The sequence below is a fragment of the Zootoca vivipara genome, chromosome 10 (assembly GCF_963506605.1).
Source record: "Zootoca vivipara chromosome 10, rZooViv1.1, whole genome shotgun sequence".
Classification (NCBI taxonomy): domain Eukaryota; kingdom Metazoa; phylum Chordata; class Lepidosauria; order Squamata; family Lacertidae; genus Zootoca; species Zootoca vivipara.
This window is the reverse complement of record NC_083285.1, coordinates 7562137-7587173: the sequence shown is the minus strand read 5'-3', so window position 1 is coordinate 7587173 and position 25037 is coordinate 7562137. Positions and strand designations below refer to the sequence as shown.

Below are 25037 nucleotides of genomic sequence, written 5' to 3'. Positions count from 1 at the left end.
TACTGTGATGTTGTGCGTTCAGGAATTTCTGGTGCTGAATGGCTGATTCCCTGGCTATTATCAGGATGCAATGAAGACATATTGATGGTGATACATAATTTACTTTCCTTTTTCCTAGGAAAAAACTAGGGCTAAAGAGCTTTTTGTATCAGAATGGAGAAATCAAAGGTGGCTAGGTGAATACCCTTGACCCCAAAATGAACTGCTTCCAAGTAATTTAGCTGTAAACAAACTGATTGCAGGGCAAGCTAACCTCATCATTATTATCAGCAGCCAACTTTTATACTAGCCATTGCCTCGGTCACTTTCAAGTAGCTTCCATGTATAATTTCTGTTAAACAAATTACAGTGAAATAAAATAATGCTATTTTAAAAAGTATCGCAATACAACAAAATCCCCAAAAGTTCTATTATCAGTTTAAGAAGCTCCTCCCTAGGCATCCTGGTCTTTCCCTTTTCCCCACCCAGTGTTTCCTTGCAGCTAAAGCAGACAGACCTGTTCTATGGGTCACAAAAAGGTGAAGATCAGGCATCCCCAAACTGCGGCCCTCCAGATGTTTTGGCTTACAACTCCCATGATCCCTAGCTAACAGGACCAGTGGTTGGGGAAGATGGGAATTGTAGTCCAAAAATCTGGAGGGCCGAAGTTTGGGGATCCCTGGTGAAGATCTTCTGATAAAAAACTAATGATGTCTTGGTCAGAATAGGTTGTTAATTTACACCAAATACAGTGGTACCTCCGGTTATGAATGGATCCCAAAAATTTCGTAACTGGAGGACCCCTTCTGTGCACGGCGCCGCAGAGCGCTTCTGTGCATGTATGAAGCGGCAAACTTGCCATGCTCACAACCCAAAGATTACGTTATCCGAAGGTAACGTAACCCGAGGGTCCACTTTATTTCCCAATACAGTACTTCCCCCCCCCCGGCCCACCATATAAGGGACATTTCAATACATACTGAATTGAACCTACCTGATTCAAATTGCAAATACAGATCTGTTGGGAAACAGGAACTTGTTTTTATCTGCTGTCCAACACAGAGGAAGACGTAATCTCGATAAGTATAGCTAGGTTTCTGCAGGGGAGCCTTCCTAATTAAACACACCTGGCAATTGTTCTGGGAGTCTGGGGATCATGCTGACAGGCACTTAGCTTATAGGTTAAAAAAAAAAACCCTGAAAATATAAATGGACTGTTTAAGCAGTTTTATTCAGACCCATACGAAGGGGACAATGTCTTACAAGAAGGGACAACAATGGATTTTCTTCTAAGGAAATTCTCCTTGTACAGTGTGAAATTTCTCATCTATCTGAAGTGCAGCACAGTTTCTTTTGAGATCTTCCTTAACACATCTAAAAATAGAACAGAGCATAAAGCTAATAGGGCTGGGAAAAACCTTGGTCCTGGTGGCTATTGTACAGCACGTTAAAAAAGAAGAAGAAAAGTAATCAGAAGCCTTGCTGGGAGACATGACAGTTTCTGAGAGCCCAAGGTAATGAATGAGGCATGCATCTCTCTGCTCTGGAAACCATATGGAGGTGCGAGTTAGAGTTGAATTATCTCCTCAGTTTTGGTGTTTTTTTAAAAAATTGCAACATGGAATTCCTTAAGTATATGAACCACTATCATGCTGCACCCTGCTTGGGTAGGACTTAGGTATGGAGTGTCAAAGGGCAAACAGTCATAGGCTTCTTCTGAATATGACAGCAGCGGCAGAACAAGAGGTTTCTCCACAGGTACCATTGCTGGGTTCATGGAAGGCTTTTAATAGATTCTGTTGGGAGTTCCTTCACAGATACCATCTACAGTTTTGGCTTACCAGTAGAGTGAATCTTCCCAGGTACACTTAATTAACAATCACCCTCCAATCATGGCTAGAGGTTCCATACCTTCCCCAGTCAACCATGGGTGGTATTTGGCAGTGTTGCTGGTATTCATCTGCATCACCAGGCAACCCTCCAAATGCATGACCAGAAAAATTTGGCAATCCATTTTTCAAAAAAAATGCCCTTATATGTTGCTGATGCCCTCTTGTTTTCAGGAAACTTCCCCTAAATTACTGCTAGATAACTTGGAGCTTTCAGGCCGCAAAGCCCATTGGAATAAATCTCAGTAAGTGTCTTATTGGATGTGTTCCTTTAGGAATGAATTTAGATAGATGTCCCTTTCATTAGAAAACTGATTGTTTTAAACATTCCTGAAAATGTTTCAAGGTCAGTTAAACTGAAGCTGGATACTTTTATTTGTGCATACCAAAATAGAATTAAACAAAAGGGGGGAATCTTATTACTCAGCTTGCAGGACAAAGTGAATGTTCTACAACGAATGTGATGCCATGCCTTATTTACTTGATTGTTTTTCTGGCCTACCTTGATACATATGTGATGGCCCAGGTTAGGCTTTAGAAGATGAGTAGTCTAAAAGGGCTCCTGGTCCAGGCAGACCTGGAGATGCAGCCTCTGACACTCTTAAAGGGTGGCTGCTGCTACGACCAGCACACTTTACAGCATCGTGAAAGCTGTACCTTCACAGTAGTGTCCACTAGGCAATACTGGAAATCCCTAATTCTGCAATTCATATTTCTCCTGAATTCCCACCTGATTTGAACCTCAAGGAGTGTGGGGTTCCAAAGGTGGGAAGAAACCATCAAGGCTGAGGTTTGTCCTTATTGTTCACATTTTGCTTTAATCTCTAGTCCAGAAAGAACATCCTTCTTATTTGTTTACTGTAATGCACCATAGGCCCTTCCTGTTTTAAAGACAGAACACCTTCAACAAGCAAGGAGAAGAGGAGTGACATGCCCAAGACCATAGGATGAGTTGGTGGGAGGAGAGAGCTGGTATTAGAATGCCCTTGTTTCCAGTGAAATGTTCAGTCATGGAAACCAGAACAACTATTTCAAAAGCATTAGCTGCTTTTATTGATAACGCTTTCCTGTTCTGTGAGTATCATAAAAAGTATTTTATGATGAAACGGCATTTGACGACCTGATATATAAAGAATAAATCATTAACTTGATAGCTATAATTCAAATTCTCCTTATAATTAGATGCCTGTATAAATGAAAGCTATTATGCATTTCAATCTGGTCTTCATAATAGTGCTTGCATGTGCATTTGACTCTCAACATCCAATACAGTGGTACCTCTGGTTACGAACGCTTCAGGTTACGAGCTCTGCTAACCCGGAAGTAGCTGCTCCTGGTTGCAAACTTGCCCCAGGATGCGAATGAAAATCGTGCACAGCGGGAAGCCCCATTAGCGAAAGCATGCCTCAGGATAAGCAGCAGGATGGTGGCAGCTCAGTGGCTGTGTTCTGCCAGGCTTCATCCTGGCCCCATTTAAACAACTTGGTCTGTTTGTCACTTCAAACCATAAGAGTATGAGACGTGTGACAATTTGATTTTGTCAGTGAGAGATGAGAAGTTGATTTCCTTGTGCTTATGAAACAAGGAATTTGTGCCAACAAGTTTTGTCTGAGCCCGAAGTGCAAAAGAAATGTCAGTTGTCATAGTTTAAAGCTCGCACCCATGATTTCAGTGAAAACCAGCATTCACAATGCAAGCCCGGCAGAATGCAAGATGTGCAGTGTGGAATCTAGTACAGTGGACTCTCGGGTTGCGAACGTGATCCATGCAGGAGTGCCACGTCTGCGCACGCACGGGTCGCAAATCGGCGCTTCTGCGCATGTGCAAAGCGCCGAAACCCGGAAGTAACCTGTTCAGGTACTTCTGAGTTCGGCGTGGGACGCAACCTGAAAAGACACAACCTGAAGCGCATGTAACCCGAGGTATGACTGTATGGGATACTTCAATTCATTCTGTTTTTAGTCATTTTTTTTTACTTTTCTCATCTTCAGTTCATCGGAAGATTTTGCAGTGAAACCCTAAGTAAACTGCAAAAAAATAAACAAACCAGGAAGTTGTTAATGTTTGGTGTTGTTGTATTCTGTTTTTATATGTGTTGGAAACTGCCCAGAGTGGCTGGGGCACCCCAGCCGGATTGGTGGGATATCAATAATAAAATGATGATGATGTCCAACATGCAGGCAGGTGGCCGCTTTGAGAACAGAATGCTGGGCTAAATGCTTGGCCTGGTCCAACAGGCTTTTCTTATGTCCCTATTAGGTCTTCAGAAAGGAAGACAGAGATCTTAGATCTTTGCTTTCTCTCTTTGCCAAGGAGTGTGTGAAAGAGGTTGCATGGCCTGATGCTGACCCAGGGGATGGGGGCAGTGATTTATGGGGTTTTGTGCCTCCCATGAGGCAGAAGGCAGGGCTGGAGGAAGGGAAGTTGTATGGGCAGGAAGAGATGGGGTGGGGGGCAGGACGCGGGGCAGGAGCCAAGACTGGAGGAAGGGCAGGACTTGTCAGAAGTCGAGGAGGAGGAGGCGGTGCCTGAGAAGAGTTGGGGCAGAACCCCCTCTGTCTCATCCTCCCATTGTCCCCCGGAATCAGGAGGGCCTTGAAGAGACAGGCACTGTGGCAACTTCTGTGTAGGAGAAGTTGCAGGTTGCTTGTGCAGCCCATCATCAGAGGAGGGTACTTAAGTTTGGATGGAAGCTTGGTTATACTGTTGCGCCAACAATCCAGCTCAGATCGCAAGCCTGGCGAGGAGCTGCCGGCTACTTAGTCGCCAAAAGTGTGCGCGCGTATTCTGTGCACTTTGGGAGCTCCCATAAGTGTGTGCTTTGTCAATAAAGAATTAAATTACCAGCCATTTCTCCTCCTGGGGCTGGATGTGCTCAGGACACATACGCACAAACATTACTCTTCCTTTAATACTGAAAATATATGGTCATTGGTGTCTACCCCACCCCCAGTAGATGGCATTGATTGGGAGGCAGATTATGGTTTTGTTGTGGTTGTAGAGGCACACTATCTATTTGCAGAAGGTGACACAAATTTTGAAGTTTATTCCGTCTGGTGAAGTACACAGTTTTAATATTCAGGGAAGGCACAGATGGAGTGACTAATATATTTTTAATGGCATATTATGGTGTGAAGAATATTATCTGCAGTATGAAGAAATGTAGCTGTAACGTGTTTCTGCAGAGAGGTGCTACTCACTGTCTTCAGTGTAAAGGCTATTTACTCTATCCTCTATGATGCACTTCAGTGCCTTCAGAGCAACAGGCAATATTCAGTTATCATCCATTTAAGCAGTGTTGAGCAAGGGGAAATTATTTTCAAGCTCCAAATGCTGGATCATAATATTTCCATCTAGAATCAAAGTGGAGAATTGGGTATGGAATTTCTCACTGTGCGTTATATTAAACTGTGGAAAGAGGTTAAGAAAGAGTTGGAGATATGGGGGAGAATGAAACTCTCCCTTATGGTAGAATTTCAGCCATTAAAATGAATATATTCCCCAGGATGCTGTTTTTATTCCAATCAATCCTAGTTGTAAATAATCTAAGCTGCTTCAAAGAATGGGGAAAAATATCTCTAAATTCATCTGGCAGGTGAAAAAGCCAATAATTAAACATAAAATTATGATAGATACAAAAGAAAGAGAAGGCTTTGCCTTGCTAGATTTGCAATTGTATTACGAGGCAGCTTGTTTGTGTTTGTTAAAAGAATGGATTGTATTGGGCAATGCAGACATTTTAGACTTAGGTCATGATTTAAAATTCGGCTGACATGCATGTTTTTCGTATTGGAAGGCTAAAATCCATAAGAGTTTTATGAACCACGTTCTTAGGAATAATCTGTATAGAGTCTGGGATAAAAATAAAAGTCTGCTGGAAAGAAAGAACACATTTGTGGCTATCTCCCATTGAAGCAATTACAATTAAGAGAGTTAATATGGATAGACATTGGGAATAGACATTGGGAACTGCTGGATTTTATGGAGTGTGTGTGTGTGTTGGGGGAGATGGGACCAGACTGAAATCAATGGAAAACTTAAGGAGTCAAGTTATGGATTGGTTGCAATATCACCAGATATGTTTAAATTAGATAGAATGGGTTTCTGTACTAAAACTCACAATTTGGGGGGGGGGGAACTTACAAAATGAGGATAAACCTCTGTCTAAAATGTATTATTTTTTATTAGAATAGGAAACAAAAGATGAGCTTGTTAAAGCTTCAATAACACATTGGGCAATAGATATAGGATACAATATGGATCTTAATCTCTGGGAGAAACTTTGGAAACACGACCTGAAGGTGGCGCTGTGGTTAAACCACTGAGCCTAGGGCTTGCTGATCAGAAGGTCGGCGGTTCGAATCCCTGTGACGGGGTGAGTTCCCGTTGCTTGGTCCCAGCTCCTGCCAACCTAGCAGTTCGAAAGCACGTCAAAATGCAAGTAGATAAATAGGAACCGCTACAGCAGGAAGGTGAACGGCGTTTCCATGTGCTGCTCTGGTTTGCCAGAAGCGGCTTTGTCATGCTGGCCACATGACCTGGAAGTTGTACGCCGGCTCCCTCAGCCAATAATGCAAGATGAGCACACAACCCCAGAGTCGGTCACGACTAGACCTAATGGTCAGGGGTCCCTTTACCTTTACCTTTACTTTATTCATTGAAATAGAACTATTTGAAAATGATTCATAGATGGTATTTAACTCTGAGTAGGTTGGCTAAGATTTATAAAACAGAATCAGATACGTGATGGAAGTGTAAAGAAGCAGAGGGGGCCTTTTTTTCACACGTGGTGGACATGTAAAAAGGTAAAGGTACCGTATTTTGGGAAATGATTTATTTTGAATTGAAAAAAATGTTTAAAACTACACTTAAAACAAAACACCAGGGTCTTTTTTGTTGGGAATAACCCAGACTGAAATTCCTAGGTGTCAGAAAAGGTTATTTATGTATGCAACAACTGTGGCCCGTGTTTTGTTAGCCCCCAAAGGGGCTCCCAACTAAAGAGGCTTGGCAACTTAAGTTGACAGAATATGCAGAACTTGCAGATTTAACACACAGAATAAGAGAGCAAGAACATATATTTAAGGAGTGGAAAACATTTATTGAATATATGGAAAATATCTCTATACAGCTGAAAACACTGGCAGCACTAAGATAAATTCAACAGATTAAATAATATTTGATTACTGTAAAAGTGGAAAACTGATTTGAATGGTTACAGTAAAATATGCAGGAAAGTATGTAAAATGAACCATGGAAGGAGAAGAAGGCTGGTCACTGGATATCTTAAAGTTTGTAAAATGTTTATTTTGAAATGTAAAATTGATAGCTTATTTTTTTAAAAAAAAAATCTCAAGATACCACTCTGATTTTTTTTGCATTTATGGCCATTTTTTTTCTGGACAAAAACAAGCCCTAGTGCATAAAAACAAAGTACTGGTAAATCTTGTGGGAGCTTAGTGGACGAGGCTGTGCTGTTTTTATGAGAGACCTTTGAAAACATGAATATGGAATTGTTTATTGAAGGAAACTTTTTTTTAAAATGGCTCTAACAAAGAAACTTGGCATGTACAAGGTGCTAGTAACATTTACAATGATTCAGCCAAAGATTTGTTGCTGTTTTTCTTTCTAGAACATTGATTGCAGTTGTGTGACAGTTTAACATGTGTAAGACAAGGTGGTTTTTCAGTGGGATTTGTGCATGCATTACAACAGCTGCAAGACTGCAGGTCAAGTCAACATGCATCATGATTTGCAACTGCAAGGACGCTTCTGATTTATATTGCTGCATGGACATTTAAATTAAAATTGTTTTCATTTCCCATATACTGGGATGAGGAACCTTTTTCATCCACTTTGAATTTGTGTGTAGGGTTTACTCCTTAGCCTTTTCTTCTCTCGAAGATGTCCCGCAAGGCCAGGCATAGGGAAACTCAACCCTCCAGATGTTTTGGGACTACAATTCCCATCATCCCTGACAACTGGTCCTGTTAGCTAGGGGTCATGGGAGTTGTAGTCCCAAAAAACATACGGAGGACCAAGTTTGCCTAGGCCTGCACAAGGCAATGGATAAACTAGTGCGGCTGGTTAAAACATCCCTTCTGTGAATGGACCCAGCCCACTTTTACTGTACTACCATTGGAACACTTACTTACAGTTCCTTTTCGTAGTGAAAAGCTAAGAAATAAGTGCACAATTTTTGCTGTTGGGATATTCACATACTGATGAGTGGCTTTTCTTCCATAAACCCTGGGAATGCATACTGATGTCAGGTTCTATGCAGGAAAATGCGACGGGAAACAATACATAGCAGATTTAATGTTTTTCATTATCGTTGCTATTTGAGTTTTCTAATAATATATAAAAATGTCCTTGCTCTTATAGATTACCTTTCCCAAGGAGTAGATCTCTCTGGAATAGAAGTAATTGAAAACGAACTGCTTTTTATGGCAAGAGCTCGACTCGAGGTAGAAAACCAGGCTAAGCGGTTGCTGGAGCAAGGAATGGAGACTCAGGTAAAAATACATTTTGCTTTCTTTCAAAAGCAGATGAATAAAACTTTGCTCTTTAAGTATGGTGAAGTAGAACAGATCAACTCATTGAACACTTACTGGTGAAAAGGGGTTCACCAGTTCATTTTGCTTGCATTAGTATGACTATATTGAATCATAACATGAGAACTGATTGTTATGCTTTCAGGCTGGAAGTTGTGTGCTTATTGCTGCCCCTTTGCTTCTAAGAGAATGACTGACAAGGGCTGGAGCACAGAAGCTTTTCTTAGCCCTGGTCTGATGTTTGGCTTGTTGAGGGCTAGGGATTTTCTGTCTTTTTCCACACTAGTCTTAAATCCACAGCGATATTGGTTACTTGTTGAATGGGAAAGATTGGGGTACACATGCTTGAGTCCAACCACCCTCCTGGTCTCCCTCCTAGTAGATGATTAATGTTTTAGAAAGAAGCCTTTTAGAAAGACCATCTGTTGCCTATTCAGAGTGCTGGTTTTGACCTATGAAGCCTTAAACAGCTCAGGACTGCAATATTTCAAGGACCGCCTCTCTCCATATGAATCGATCTGGACCATGCAATCAACATCAGAGACCTTTCTTTGTGTGCCTTCTTCATGAGAGGTCTGGAGGGTGGCAACACAAGAATAGGCCATTATTATTTTTTTGCCGTGGCTCCCTGCTTGTGGAATGCTCTCCCTAGGGAGGCTTGCCTGGCGCCTTCATTACATATCTTTAGGCGGCAGGCAAAAACATTTCTCTTCTCCTAAGTAAACAATCTATGGCCTTCTAAACTTTGTGTGGGGTTGTTGTTCTTGTTTATTACTATGGCATTTTTGTTTGTTTTTGTTTGTTCCTATGGCATTTTTGTATTTTTATATTGTAAACCACCCTATGGTACGAGGATTAAGGGTGGTATAGAAATTAACAACAACAACAGAATCTTCCCTGTTGACTGCCTTGCCATGTGCTGCTGCTTTTATCATGGTGCCCATGTAAATTCACAACTTGAGAACAGATTAGAACAGAAAACTTTTTCTGAGATTTATATTTTGCTGCTTACTTAATTATGCCTACATGTCAGAAAATGTCCTCTCACCTCTTGCTTTGCCTAACATCTTCCGTGATGAAGAATTGTGGAGAGCTCAAAGGTTTTTCACATTTTTTGTAACTCTTGGGTTGGTCGGACTTGGCTTTGTTTTTAAATTAAAGCTTGAAATGCAAGCTATTGAGTACAATACATGCAAACGGCTTTTAAAGATCCCAGATAAGGCCTTCAGATGTTCTTCTATCAAATTTGTTTAATCTTTGAACGATTTCTTTATTTTTCAATAATTTTCTCTTAGTGTGTGATGTTTGCAGCTCATAAGGGATAATGATAATTGTATTTATTTATTTATTTAAAAAACTAATTGAACTTTCTAGCTATATAAGAGAGAAGTAATGTCTAATAATATATCTACCATTAAATGAATGTTACTTGCAGTGTATTTAGTTAACTTTGCATCAGCAAGTTTATGTTGCTATACAGAATATGCTGATATCCTTCAGGTTTGCTTCTGCCTACTGAATTTGTATGGGCATCACTGACACCGGAGATGAGATTTAAGCTATGGATTGTGAATAGTAAGCCTAATAATACCACTAGAGATGACTCTGTATCTCTCTAGGCTTAGCTGCAAAAAGGAAGGTATGCATCACTTGCATCCTCAGTGCCCTAATCTAAGAATAAGAGTTTGTTTTAAGCTATCCAATATCAGTCATACTTAGAGTAGACCCACTGAACTCGGTGGACTTAAATCTGTTTATTTCAGTTAGGTCTGCTGTGGGTATTACTTAGTTGGATCTCACCGAATATAAATGAGAAGTCCAGATTATAGTATGGTACAGAAAAAATATTGTTCAAGCGTTATATACTATTAATGCAGAGTTGCTTGCATCACAAGGTCCCAGTCGTAATATATGGCGAGACATTACCTAGTAAAGTTATGTGTGCAGGTGGGGGGCGGGGGAGACTCTTCCTGCAGCCATGCACAGTGAGAGTATGTAAACCTGGATCAAATGCTGTGAAAACTGGCATTTCTTCCATGCTACAACAGAAACCTTGGGCTGTGTGTACTGCAAGTGACACATGGCAGTCACTGTTTAAGCATGGATTTTCGTGTAGACACAGAATTTGGCATTCTTACCCTCTGCTTCCATTTCCCCACAAGAGTCTCTGTTATGACCATGGAGACATATCTGGAAATAGGTTGATGAAAATGTGTTGCACAGAAAGCAAATATTGGGTGGGATATTTTGCCACGGGGTGGAAAGGTGAAATGTTTCACTGCCTAGCCGGTGGATGCAGTCCCCCCCCCCTTTGTCCTTATCCACTCGAACCCAGTTTCCATAGCTGCCTTTGGCACATTTTTTCTGTTTTGCCATCACCTGCTCCAGTTCTTTATTAAGTTGGAATTTGGATTTCCTAGGCACACAATTTCTCTTGGTTCTGTTGTTCTGGAAAACTCCCAATAGTGCAACTATCCCACTTAAGAACATGTTGATATCTGAAATGTTTACTCTTGTTTGAGTCCTTTTCATGCACTAGATCTGACCTCGCAACTGACAAGTCATGCCCTCGAAAATTAATCTTGCTTCATTTGAACAATTGACAGCCCTGTTAGGCTGTAGATCAAAATAATCAAGAAATCATTAGTGTACATGCCTGGTTTGCTTGGCCAGTGACTTGCTTCCAATCAACCCCAGGATTATTTGGAAGAACTTTATTAGTGTTTAATTGTATCTGGATTGAAAGGAAGATGAAAGTGTTAGGATGAAATGCTGCTGGCCTTGCTTCCCTCATTTGCGGAAGAATACAATAGGAGATGATTTGTGCCTTGATGCAGCCCTATGAAGCAAGTAAAGGATTTGAGGTGGAGTCTTTTCCATTTATTTTTGTAGGGTGGCATATGTTTGTATAATTACATTCATATTTCTGGAATATTTTTGTATATCAATTTGTGTGAGATACAAGAATTCTGTATACATGTTGGGCTGATTTCTGTGCATTTGACCTTGTTGGAAAATGTTTGTATGATACCTCCTCAAAACTTACTTTTTCTTGGTATTTTATCATTCGTTTGGTTCACTGCGGTCTAGAGGATACTCACGGGAACGTGGGGGGAAAGGGATAATTTTGTATGGTGGGGAAACATGATGTCTGTGTGATCCTTCTCTTCCCCCTCACCCCAACCTTATTTAGGAACCAGAGAGCAAGAATTATTTCAGTGGTAGATGGGATCTGAGTTTTCATGATCATGCTCTTCTGGAGTTTATTATACAGTGGAAAGGCGCAACCAAGCATACTAAGACTCAAATTCTAGATTTTAAGAAAGCCGACTTCAGAAACCTTAGGGAAACACTGGGTGAGATCCCATGGACAGTAACACTAAAAGGGAAGGGAGTTCATGATGGTTGTCAGAAAAGCTAAAGCACAGAACGAACTCAGGCTTACTAGAGAGGTTAAAAGCAACAAAAAGGGCTTTTATGGGTATGTCCATAGCAAAAGGAAGAACAAGGAAACAGTGGGATCACTTAGAGGAGAAGATGGTGAAATGCGAACAGGGGACAGAGAAAGGGCAGAACTCCTCAATGCCTTCTTTGCCTCAGTCTTCTCCAAAAAAGAAAACAATGCCCGACCTGAAGAATATGGAGCAGATGATTCAGCAGGGGAAACACAGCCCCGAACAAGTAAGGAGGTAGTACAAGAATACTTGGCTAGTTTAGATGTATTCAAGTCTCAAGGGCCAGATGAACTACATCCAAGAGTATTCAAAGAACTAGCAGAGGTGATTTCAGAACAACTGAAACTGTTGATTTCAGAACAACTGAAACAATCTTTGAGAATTCCTGGAGAACAGGTGAAGTCCCAGCAGACTGGAGGAGGGCAAATGTTGTCCCTATTTTCAAAAAGGGGAAAAGAGAGGACCCAAACAATTACCGCCCAGTCAGCCTGACATCAATACCAGGAAAGATTCTAGAGCAGATCATTAAGCAAACAGTCTGTGAGCACCTAGAAAGGAGCGCTGTGATCACTAAAAGTCAGCATGGGTTTCTGAAATATAAGTCATGTCAGACTAATCTGATCTCATTTTTTGACAGAATTACAAGCCTGGTAGATGAAGGGAACGCTGTGGATGTAGCCTATTTTGATTTCAGCAAGGCCTTTGACAAGGTGCCCCATGATATTCTTGTAAAGAAGCTGGTAAAATGCGGGCTAGACAATGCTACCATTCAGTGGATTTGTAACTGGCTGACTGACCGAACCCAAAGGGTGCTCATCAATGGCTCCTCCTCATCTTGGAGAGAAGTGACTAGTGGGATGCCACAGGGTTCTGTCTTGGGCCCAGTCTTCTTCAACATCTTTATCAATGACTTGGGCTTGAGGGCATCCTGAACAAGTTTGCAGATGACACCAAATTGGGGGGTGGCGGCTAATACCCCAGAGGACAGGATCACACTTCAAAATGACCTTAATAGATTAGACAACTGGGCCAAAGCAAACAAGATGAATTTTAACAAGGAGAAATGTAAAGCACTACACTTGGGCAAAAAAAATATGAAAGGCACAAATACAGGATGGGTGACACCTGGCTTGAGAGCAGTACATGTGAAAAGGATATAGGAGTCTTGGTAGATCGCAAACTTGACATGAGTCAACAGTGTGATGCCGGAGCTGAAAAAGCCAATGCAATTCTGGGCTGCATCAGTAGGAGTATAGCATCTAGATCAAGGGAACTAATAGTACCACTGTATTCTGCTCTGGTCAGACCTCACCTGGAGTACTGTGTCCAGTTCTGGGCACCACAGTTCAAGGATACTGACAAGCTGGAACGTGTCCAGAGGAGGGCAACCAAAATGGTCAAAGGCCTGGAAACGATGCCTTATGAGGAACGGCTTAGGGACCTGGGTATGTTTAGCCTGGAGAATAGAAGGTTAAGGGGTGATATGATAGCCATGTTCAAATATATAAAAGGATGTCATATAGAGGAGGGAGAAAGGTTGTTTTCTGCTGCTCCAGAGAAGCGGTCACAGAGCAATGGATTCAAACTACAAGAAAGAAGATTCCACCTACCGGTAAACATTAGGAAGAACTTCCTGACAGTAAGAGTTGTTCGACAGTGGAATTTGCTGCCAAGGACTGTGGTGGAGTCTCCTTCTTTGGAGGTCTTCAAGCAGAGGCTTGATAGCCATATGCCAGGAATGCTTTGATGGTGTTTCCTGCTTGGACTGGATGGCCCTTATGGTCAACTCTATGATTCTCTCTTTGCCATGGGTAGGCAAACTAAGGCCTGGGGGCCAGATCTGTCTCAATCATTTTCTAAATCCGGTTCGCAGATGGTCTGGGAATCAGCGTGTTTTTACATGAGTAGAATGTGTGCTTTTATTTAAAATGCATCTCTGGGTTATTTGTGGGGCATAGAAATTCATCCATCCCCCCCCCCAAAAAATATAGTCCGGGCCCCCCACAAGGTCTGTGGGACAGTAGACCCACCCCCTGCTTTAAAAGTTTGCAACACGATACTTGTATTGCGGTGGTATGGTTTTATTGGTTTTATTGGTTTGTATTTTTTTCTTTGATATCAATAAAGATTTATTTTTTAAAAAAGTTTGCTGACCTCTGCACTATGAGCTTACTTTTATTATGAATATCATTTGACACTATATAGCATTTCTCCACAATCTGCTGTAATAGATTTGACAAATCTTGATTACCATGCGCTGACTGTGGCTGATGGGACTTCTGTTTCAAAACAGCTGAAGCATACCAGACTGGCGAGGGTGTACTGTATTTTTCGCTCCATAGGACGCACCCCCCCAAACGAAAGGGAAAATCTTTGTAGCCACTGGAAATGGGCTCTCCGGCCGCCTCCTTGACAGCGGGCAAGGAGGAGAGCTCCCTCTTCTCCGCCGGCTCTCAAGCCTGCTCTCTCTCTCATTTGCTCTAAAAAATGAGGTGCGTCCTATGGTCAGGTGCATCCTATGAAGTGAAAAACGCGGTGTGTAAAAACAGGGTCGGATAAAAAGGAAATGGATAAAATACACCAGTAACATTTGCATTCAAGGCTTAGGTTCTGGCTTATCAAATTGATGCTATATTTTTATACCACCTTTTAAGAACCTTGCAGACGTTAAGTATTTTCACCTTAAAACTTCTGAAATGTGCTATGTTTCATGGCCCGCTCATTATTCTGCAATCCCGGCAAGGGGTTGAACCTCAAAATGTGTGTTAAACTTGCCCTCACATCATTAGCGATCAATATAATTGGACTCAAGCCCAGTTCAGACATATAAGGGCTGAGGTGAGCCAGAATAGCACTTGGCCTATTATCAATAAAGCGCTTTTCTGTCCTTGCAGCATTATGGCTATTATACTCCATTCCCTTTGCTGTGCAATAGAAGACTCTTAATTTGGGCCCACTGCTAAGCAGCTTATTGTCCTCCTGGAGAGAATGGGACACTTAATAAAGTCTTAAAAGACTTGGACTAAAATAGGTAGCAGTGCTGAATAGAGACACAACGTGGCACTCATTAACATCCATCATTACTACTTTCTTTATTTAAAAGATGGAGGGCTCAGAGCATTACACCTTTTAAACACCTGCTTAAGTGCCACTTAACTCCTTGACACCACCAGAAAGTTTGGCAATGGTTTGCTTGTTAAGCAGCGCTGTCTGAAACTTACTCTTATTTGCCTAACAATTCTCAATGGGATCCTTTTAATCAAATAGCTGTCTCAGTTTAGCACCAGGAGCTAGACAAATTAGATGCCGCATATAGAGCCTATCTGGCAAGAATTTATGGAACCAGTTGTTTGAACCTGCTGGAAAGGGTGCTTGTTGCATTTTAGTCCTGCAAGCTCAGGATGGCGTTCCGCATGACATTTTTCTTCCAGAGACTCTTCTGCACAAGAACAAGCACCCCCCCCCCGAAAGTCCCATGTAAAGAAACACTGTGCTGTAAGTTTTCATATGATAGGCAGCCACGTATGTGTAATTGTAGCTAACGAGCTCTTCATGTATGCATTGTGGTGCACATTATTATTTGTTCACTAAATGAAGCGCCAGAGAGAGGGTGTGTGTGTGCTGCATTTGGCTTTATTAGATTCTGAGATGGCAAGGTTCAGCTACAGCTCAAACTAAGCACAGGGGGAAAAGTTTAAGATTATTACATTTCAAGTCATGTATACTGGCCTTCCTCAGTTGTTTTCAGGGTGAAATAGGCAGAGCAACCCATTTTGTCCTCTGAACCCAATGAAAGAGGTGAAGCTGAGACTGTAAATTTTATGGCTCAGCCGGCATTTGAACCTCAGTCTCCCTGATTAATATTGAGTTCTGACCACTACACTAAACTGATTTTACTTAGAAATGGTATTCCTGCATTCTAGAAAAATGTTTAAGTTTAGCCTCTTAGTAAAGGTAAAGGTAAAGGGACCCCTGACCATTAGGTCCAGTCGTGACTGACTCTGGGGTTGCATGCTCATCTCGCATTATAGCTCACCCCGTCGCAGGGATTCGAACTGCAGACCATCTGATCAGCAAGCCCTAGGCTCTGTGGTTTAACCCACAGCACCACCTGCGTCCCTAGCCTCTTAGTACATGGTTCCTTTTTCAAAAAACAACAGCAACAACAACTGTGGGATAATTATTCATGCCTTGCAATTGTTCTAAATGGCATTTGAACCTTACTATGTCAAGGGGGGAAAGAACTGTGCAAATTTTCATTCATGAAACAATGCTGCCGTTGTAGACAAGCTCCACTCGCTGTCTCCTTGCTTCTGATGTCAAAAAAGAGAATAATCTGAGGAGCATGCCTGCTCATTCCTTTCCATCAAATCAGAATCTGTATCCCTGTGGGGGGTACTGTGTATATGGCAGGAAGCATTGCACATTACATTGCAAATGAGCTGGACTGCACACACAAACATGGATGAGCAGTTTTTGGGGAGTGTATGAACCAGGTCCACACAGTTAAGCATTCTACACATAGCTTAAGTTGTATCCCAAAACGTATGTGTAACCTGATCCTAGCCTTATCTATTTGTAAAGCAATCTCACTGGTTTCAGTTAGAATCCCTAGCAAGAAAGTATACTTTGGTCTCTATCCGTACTCTTTGACAGAGGGATTTAATTGTATTATTCATAGGACCTGATTAGATGTACAATTTTGTTTGTTGCTAGTTATAATCTGAAAATTGTAAAGCTCATTTTGAAGTTCCATCCTAATAAAACTGAGATGCTAAGTATGGGAATTAAAAACCAGACTAACATTATGTACTGAAAATACATTTCTTTCCAAACCAGGGCTTAAAATAAACCACAGATTTCTCTGCAGTATAATCAGCTGATAGTGATATAACCTAGAATATCTTTTTAGTTTCCATAGGAACAGATGATAGAATGTTTGAGTCTAGGTTGAATAAATTTCTGTTGGGGTGTGTGTGTGTGTGTGTGTGTGATCCTTGCTTATCCGTGTTTCCATATTGGTGAAATCTAAAAAAAAAGTCCCCTGTTTTCAGATCAGACAGAGGTCCTGAATTTTAGCTTGGGGAGAATAGGGCTTCAAAAACTACAAATCATTCTCCTTTAGAAATTGCTTTTTAGTATTAGCACAGATTACTTCTAGATCATCTGTGAAGGCTGGCGTAGATTTGGCTATATACTGTCACATCCAACTGCATTTGAAACTATATGAAACACATGGTTCTGTGATACTTTATCAGAGAAATTTGATTAACTGAATGGTCATTATTTAGGTCTTTTTAGGGAGAATCAAAGAGATAAGGAAAGTTTAGGAGCATTTATGATTGCCCTTTCTTAGACTCTCCACATGCCTTTTCATTACCTGTAGCTCCATCAAAATTCTAGACTAAAATCAGAGCCCATGGTCTTTTAAACAGCTTCCAGTTATTTCTGAGGGGAGGGAAGAAAATGTTCCACATGTAAACCAACCAAGGCATGCTTTGAATGCATATGATGCAGCAAGGTTGTAAAAGCCAAGCAAGTTTGAATGTGGACCTTGCTCGGATGAGAATCCTCATGTGTTGCCTTGCAATTCCTGTAGGAAGGGCGGGTAACAAATTCAAGTAATACTGTACATAAAACGTGCCCTGTTTTAACAGACTAAGAGTCTATTAAATCCAGCATTCTACCTCCACGCCTGCCCTGAGGTAAAATTCACTCCCAAGATGCAATTGACTCCTGCAGGACTTTGGAATAATCTTTAGTTTTGTTTTGGTGTGTGCAGTAATGTAACTTAAAAACACAGCAGCAGGGAAAATCTACTCCAGTACTCTTGAACTAATATAAATATGAAACACAATATATGATACAGGCAAAATAATATGCTGAGTTATTTTCCCCACCCTATTTTTGAGAAGTTTCTGGGAACCCCAGTTCTTTTAAGTTTTTGGTACTTTCCATTTCCCATTTATTTGAATTGGATAAATTTAACCCCTGACAGCTTAGGAAGTTTAAAAAATAAAAATAAAAATTGACATGGGGGTGAGTAATGTGATGAAACAATATAGGACAACTAACTCATAATGGTTGAGTAACATATAAAGGTACGAAGTGGTTTAGGTTGGCTAAGAATTTTAATGAATATTTCAAACAGCTGCTACAGTCATGAGAGTTAAAAATCCTTTAAGAGTATGATCAGCATTATTTTATTGTAATCAGCTATACATTCCTGTATGGATAATCTATATTACAAAAAAAAAATTATATTTAACTTTTAAACTCAGAATACCACATTTTAATATATTTATACCACTGACATTTAGTGCTAGTTCTTTATAGTACTAGCATTTAAGGAGAGCAGTGATTTCTTACATTTATCTATAGCCATGTGTACTAAACTGCATCGTGCAGCTCTAACAACCAAATATTATAAGACAAAATGTGTTTGGTCCCATGAGTCACAGCAGGCTTCCTTAATGTCCACCTCTTTATAATCAGCAGACAAGGCTTAAAACCTTGCCTGGTTAAAATAAAATATGATCCTCTGTTAATAGCAAGTGCATTACAATGAACCAGTTAAAAACCTTGTTAAATATCTGAATTATATATTCCCTAGAAGCAAATGGTGACAGGACCTTTCGGGCAGAAAAAGAGCAAGCTACCTGCAAGCATTAATAACCATGCCTTTTATTGGAATATGCCAACCTTAACAAACATTAACCTTTGTGCTCTTGAAAAATCTTTACTCACTTAAAATTGGTTATACTTAAGGGGAAAGTAAATTGTCTACAGTAGTTACTAAATGAGACATGAGACAAGCGGGCGTTTATCTCTCTCCTTTAAGTATTGGGACTGTACTTCTTAGAAAATATGTTGGAAAAGAGCTGTGCCATAGAAGAACCAAAGATAAAAATAGTTCCTTTTATATATATAAGATTCTTTTCATTATTGCGTAGTTTAAAGACACTTTGGCCTTAGCCACACTGACTGATTCATTTGTGAGTGCCTCAACATTGTGAGGGTAACTCTGCATCACTTAGAAACATGAAATTGGATGTGTGCATCGCCCCAAGTGCCCTTGTTGCTATAGAAGTATCAAAAGGTGTTTTGCACCTCACATTTGGAATGAGAAATGCACAGTTGTATCCCATAATGGTTAAGGTATTTCTATACCAGCTTTCTTAAAAAAGAAAATAAAACAACAACAACAACACGGTATTCCATCATGAAGCAAACCAAACTTGTAGAAAATGGAATTTCCATGAAATCACCATCCTGAGAACTTGTTAGCTGCCACTGGGCTAGAAAACATATCAACTCCAAACGTGTCCTCTCAGCATACCTGCCAAGTTGCTGTCAGAGAAATAAGGGACTGGGCCGGAAGTAGCAGACCGGAAGTAGCGCTGCCGCCATTTTGGAACTGGGCGGAGCATGCTCAGAAGTGACTTTTGATGCTGCTTTGCCCAGTTCCAAAATGGCTGCCACGCCAGAAGTCGCACTGCAGCCAGAATAAACTGGGGAAAAACAAAAAAAAATTCGTTTTTTCAGCTAGGAACAGCTGGGGAAACGGGGAATTCCCGGGGAATACGGGAGACTTGGCAGCTATGCCTCTCAGTCATGGGACCAACCAGGTACAAGTGGAAGGCTTTGGTGCTTATAGTGTCAGGTGTGTGTGTGTGTGGCATGCCTGTGAAAAGACCCTTTTAAATAAATTTCCATGAAGTTGTGTCTCAAGGCTTCCTGAAGACAAATTAGGAATTATCAACACCATCATGTTCATCATATTTATTTATTCCCTGCCTTTTCCCCTGATGGGACTCAAGGCTAAACCACTAATGATTTTTAAAAATCCATCATGCAAATACAATTAAATATTGATAGAATTATTATTACAGTATTTATTAAATTTATATAGCGCCCTTCATACGTAGATCTCAGGGCATAAAAGTACAAGATTAAAACACAAAATAATAAAAAACAAAAACAAACCAATAACCCCCCTTCCCCATACCATATACATATATGAAAATCTGTTTAAAACATACCAAGAATTACAATAGAAATAGCATGGCAGCACCCTTTCATTAAAAGCAGTCAGTTTCCAGAAGCCTGTTGGAACAAGAAGGACTTCACCTGCCCAAGGAAGGACAACAAGGAGGGAGCCAGTCTGCCTTCTCCAGGAAGGGAGTTCCAGAGTTTGGGAGCAGCCACCGAGAAGGCCCTCTCCTGCGTCTACCAAGCATGCCTATGAGGGTGGTGGGACTAAGAGAAGGGTCCGCTCCAAAGATATCAAAACCCAAGCAGATTCGTTTGAGCCACTACAGTCTTTCATATACGGTAGCTTGGACCTAAGCAGAGGATATTTTCCATTAGCTGAGCAGTATTTATTTCTTGTAATGCAAAACTCTGTAAGCGGGCAGACCTTCATATCAGCTTACAGCACTGTCTAGTTCACGGGTGTCAAACACAAGGCCCGCGGGCCAAATTCGCCCCGCCAGACCTCGTCATGTGGCCCGCCAAGCGCCCCAGCCAGCGGGACCCAGCAGCGGGACCTTGCTGCTGAAGCGCCACGCCGACAAAGCGCCGACAAACAGCTGGGGCGGGGGGGGGTAGAAAGGCGGCCAGAGCATCGCTGCGTGGAGCGCCCCGAGCCACAGCAGGAGAAGGAGGAGGCAGCTTGCCGGGTCAGCGCCCGGCAGCGCCGCACGGAGAGTCCCGAGCCTCGGCGACGCAGCAGTGCTCTGTAGCACTTTGAATCCTCCTCCTCCTGCCACGGCTCGGCGCCTGGAAACGGCTGCTGCTGCTGCTGAAGCACAGACAAAGCACCCAGCAGCGCCGCGTGGAGGAGGAGGAGGATTCAAAGTGCTACAGAGCACTGCTGCGTCCCAGAGGCTCGGGACTCTCCGCATGGCGCTGCCGGGCACCGACCCGGCAAGCCGCCTCCTCCTCTTGCCTCACCTCCTCCTCCTCCTCCTGCCGCGGCTCAGCCTCATGAACGTGAGCTCAGCAGCGGCTCAGCCTCACGAACGTGCAACTCTGAGGCTTTACGCACTTCTCCTAAAACGGACACCCGCTGCCTCACGCTGCACGGGAAATGCTTTTTGCCCCTGGGTCCCTTCGTGCTCTTTTCTGGCGCTGAATCAAGGCGGCGACCCCCCCCTTCCCTTTCTTTCTTCCTCTCTCTCGTTCTTATTCTTTCTTTCCCTCTCCTTCCTTCTTTATCTCTATCTTCTCTCCCTCTTTCTTTTTCTTTCCTTCTTTATTCCTTCTTTCCTACTCTTCTTTCTCTCACCTCTTTCCTTCCTCTCTCCCTCCTGCTCCCTCTTTTCTTTCTTTCTTTCTTTCTTTCTTCCTTACTTCCTTCCTTTCTTCCTTCCGTCCTTCCCATCTTTCTTCCTCTCCCTCATTCTTATTCTTTCTTTCCCTCTACTTCCTTCCTTCTTTCTCCCTTTCCGTCTTCTCTTCCTCTTTCTTTTTCTTTCCTTCTTTATTCCCTTCCTTATTTCCTACTCTTCTTTCTCTCCCCCCTTTCCTTCCTTCCTTCCTCTTTCCCTCCCACTCCCTCTTTTCTTCCTTCCTTCCTCCCTCCCTCCCCTCCCCTTCCCTCTCCCTCTCCTCAGAAACATAGGATGCTGCTTTATACTTCTGGCCCTTAAACCCTGGAACCAGGAGAGCAGCTCCAGTGAGTCAACCTCAGCCAGTCCCTTTGGTGAAGGGTGGTGGCTCACTGGCAGAACATCTGTCCTGCATGCAGAAGGACCCCAGCATCTCCAGGTACTAGTAGCTCTGCAAAGGTCCTGCATGAAACCCTAGCGACCTTCCGCCACCCAGTCTAGTTACCAAAAATCATTTTTCAATAAATTGTACAATAATTGTACATTTGAATATCTACTTGCCATTATTCTGACTATGTTTCTGCTTTCAGAGCTAGTTATTACTTACATTATTACAAAAAACAGTAATAATTGAATGCAGTGACAATAATTTATGATAATAAAGAGTGGACACATAGTCCTACAGATACAACCGGCCCTTTGAGGGTGACCAAACTGCTGGTGCGGCCCCCGATGAATTTGAGTTTGACACCCCTGGTCTAGTTCAACGTTTTGGCATGAAAATTGGGACTTTTAGTCTAAAGTATTTCCCCAAAGAAATCTTCTTAGTGACAGTGATATCGTCATGCAGCAATGCAACTGTTACGTTGCCAGAACAGGTTATGTGATGGCGCCCCTGTTGCTGGAGAAAAAAGATTGATTTGAAGTGAGCAAGTGCCACTGGAACTGTGAAGAGCAGGCTGTCTGAATGACAGGTGGAGGGGCATGGGTTGTTCGGGGAGCTTCTCTCTGCAGTTGTAATGTCCACCATGAAAAAAACCCTCCCTTCAGGTTGGCCAAGAGGGGAGAAAGGCAGGTTGCAACCTACCCTTCTCTATTTTGGCTCAGCTCTAGAAAAAACATAGTTTGACGCACTCTTATTTCAGGAGTAAGTTGTCCATACTCATTGCTAAAATTCCTAGTGAGTCATGAATCAGACTCTGCCTCTGGCTATGCTGTCTGCTAAGCTTCATAGCCTTTGGTGCAAAAGATCTTTTGAGTTTCAACTGTGAATTATCTGAAAGGGAAATCCTTAAGGTGATCATCTTTGAAGATGGGAGGCTGACTTCTGTTTAATTATGAAGCATGCCAGGTGTTACTCACAAGTACCGGGCTTCTCCAGCTCGACAGTTTACCTTCTAAATAAATCTTGGGTGTGATAATGGGGCCCCCATAAGTTTGGTTTTGCACAAGAGCTGCTCAGCCTCAGCTTCCTGGCACTCTGATTCTTCAGTTGCTTTTCTCTCAGCTGCTGCTGCTGCTGCTGTCCAAGTTTTGCCTTGGGCCTCTTTGAAAAAAGGTAATCTTGCTGTTTGATATTTGGGTTATAACTGGCAGCTTCCTAGCGAGATGAGGATGGTGGGGAGTCTTATTGGGCCCTGGGGGACCATAAATGAGAAAGAGTTTTCCCCCCTCCTAGGTTTTATTGTTTCTGTTGCTTTGGGGATATTGATCCATGCAGGTAATGAACATGATGGGATGGGAATGTCCCAGCCATATATGTCACAGGGGGTGGGGGAGATATTTCTGTGAGTGTTAGCCTTAAATGTCCAGGTTGCACTGATTGGATTCTAAACACTGTCTTAAGTAGTGTTCTAATCATTCCCAAATGTATGAACTATTACATACCTAGAAAGGTGAAGCCCTAGAGGGAAAAGGTGGGGAAAATTTCAGGTCCCCCTCTGCTGCCCTTGCAACCCTTCTCTATCTTCATCTATGTTAGATAGATGTCTGTCCTTATCTATCTTTGAATTACTCCATATTCCTTTGCCTTCACAGGCTTCAGTGAATGCTTTTCTGGGTTTGCGGTGTTCTACTAGAGTCTTAAAACCCATGGGGAAAATCTTTTGGGACTCGAGTTCTTTATAAGTTACAATAGGAGAAGAGTGTGCATGTGAACAGCTCGCCCTAGCATTTTTGGAAATAATTTCCCTCAGTTTCCCTGCTGATCTTTCAGAGCTGCTGTAGCCACACTCTCCAATTAGGTTTTTCTGTTGTCGTTGCTACAAGTTACATTTTTAAAATAGAAATGGAGAAGGCGAAAGTAGCGACTGTTGCAAGCAAGTACCACAGAAACCTGTCACGACAACAGTATTTCAAATGAAAGAGAACCACGAGCTGTTTAAAAAGTAATGCTGCTTGCCAGATTTTCAGCATCTACTCTTGACAGTAGAGCTAGGCAGATACTCCGTGAGTACAGTACTTGATCTCACCCATCCCTCTTTTTCAGCAGAATTAAACAAAGAAGTTGGGATTCTAACATATGTTAAATTGTCCATATGGCATGTTACAAGTTGGACTTAAATAACTCACTCCGGGAAAACAGGCCAATGACAGCACCATAGCTTGTGCCCCCAAGGGCAGTACTGGAATTAATCTTCGGTGATCTTTCCAGTGTGTTTCACTGGCTCATATACAAAGCATAGAAAAATCCAACACTCGTTAGACACATAGAAAAATGGTGTTCACAAATGTCGGGAAATGCTTTCACGCTCAACTTCTCTCAAAGCCGTAATCCCAAAGCCCAGGTTGTACTATCATAATGCACAAAAGGGTTCATGATCTAGGCATCTTACCAAGGTTATGGCATTTCCTAAACTACCAGTCTTACGAGCAATTGTTGGGGTTCTTAAGGGGTGGCAGGCCACCAAAATTCCTTTCTGGGGCTAGATATTACCTCATAAGGCAGTGATGGCCAAACCTGGCCCTCCAGCTGTTTTGGGACCACAATTCCCATCATCCCCGACCACTGGTCCTGTTAGGGATGATGGGAGTTGTAGTCCCAAAACAGCTGGAGGGACAAGTTTGGCCATCACTGTCATAAGGTATATGAATGAAACAATAATATATATTAGAGCCTAGGGTGCATAATTCCCAACTACCCAATCTGGCCAACTTTGTGGAGCCTAAAACCCTTTCTGACCAACCCAGAAAAAGTGTTTAAAATGGGTCACTTAACTCCATCATAAGGCATGTGGTTAAAACTGTTACTATTTAACAGGAGCCATCTTCCTACATAATGAGTTATTCAATCTGACTGCTTTATGTGGGAGCAATCCCAAATCCAGGGATGAGGAACTTCTGGCCCGCAGACTTGTCTTGGCCAACGTGGGGGTCTGATTTTCCCCATATCAAGCTGGCCGGCCCATCAGCTCATGCAACTGTACTTGGATCATGTAGCCAAGGTAGCAGGATTGGTCTTGGAGGTGTGAGAGAGCTTTCTGCAGGGAACTTTGTCTCACAACAATACCCAATGCTGAGCAGGACCCCTGATGTGGTGTGAGGGTGCTGCTGCACAGCCTAGGTACATGTGAGAGCTCTCTTGCACGTAAACCTCCTCCGTTTGGCCGCACATGTAGCAATCAGCAGTGCCCTGCTAACTAGAATGGTATTTTTTTTCCTTCAGAAGGGAGAGGGATCAGAAATGTTCGCTTTAGCAGCACCTTGCTGTCTTCAAATTGCTTTGAAGTCCCAACTTCAGGACTTCAAAGCGCCAAATCTCCCATGTCCCTGGTGGTAGATCCCATGCATCCAGGAAGGTTCCCCATCTTTATTTATCCTGGCCGTTTA

General features: G+C 42.2%; 1 protein-coding gene across 2 annotated transcripts in view; it reads left to right on the top strand.

Moving 5' to 3' along the window:
- The window catches only part of COG5 (component of oligomeric golgi complex 5), a 149247-nt gene that overhangs the window by 60304 nt on the left and 63906 nt on the right, over positions 1-25037 (top strand). For both annotated transcript variants that reach the window (XM_035127862.2, XM_035127863.2), the window contains exon 7: positions 8253-8383. In XM_035127862.2, the coding sequence (XP_034983753.2) occupies positions 8253-8383 (131 nt within the window). The remainder of the gene's footprint in view (positions 1-8252; positions 8384-25037) is intronic.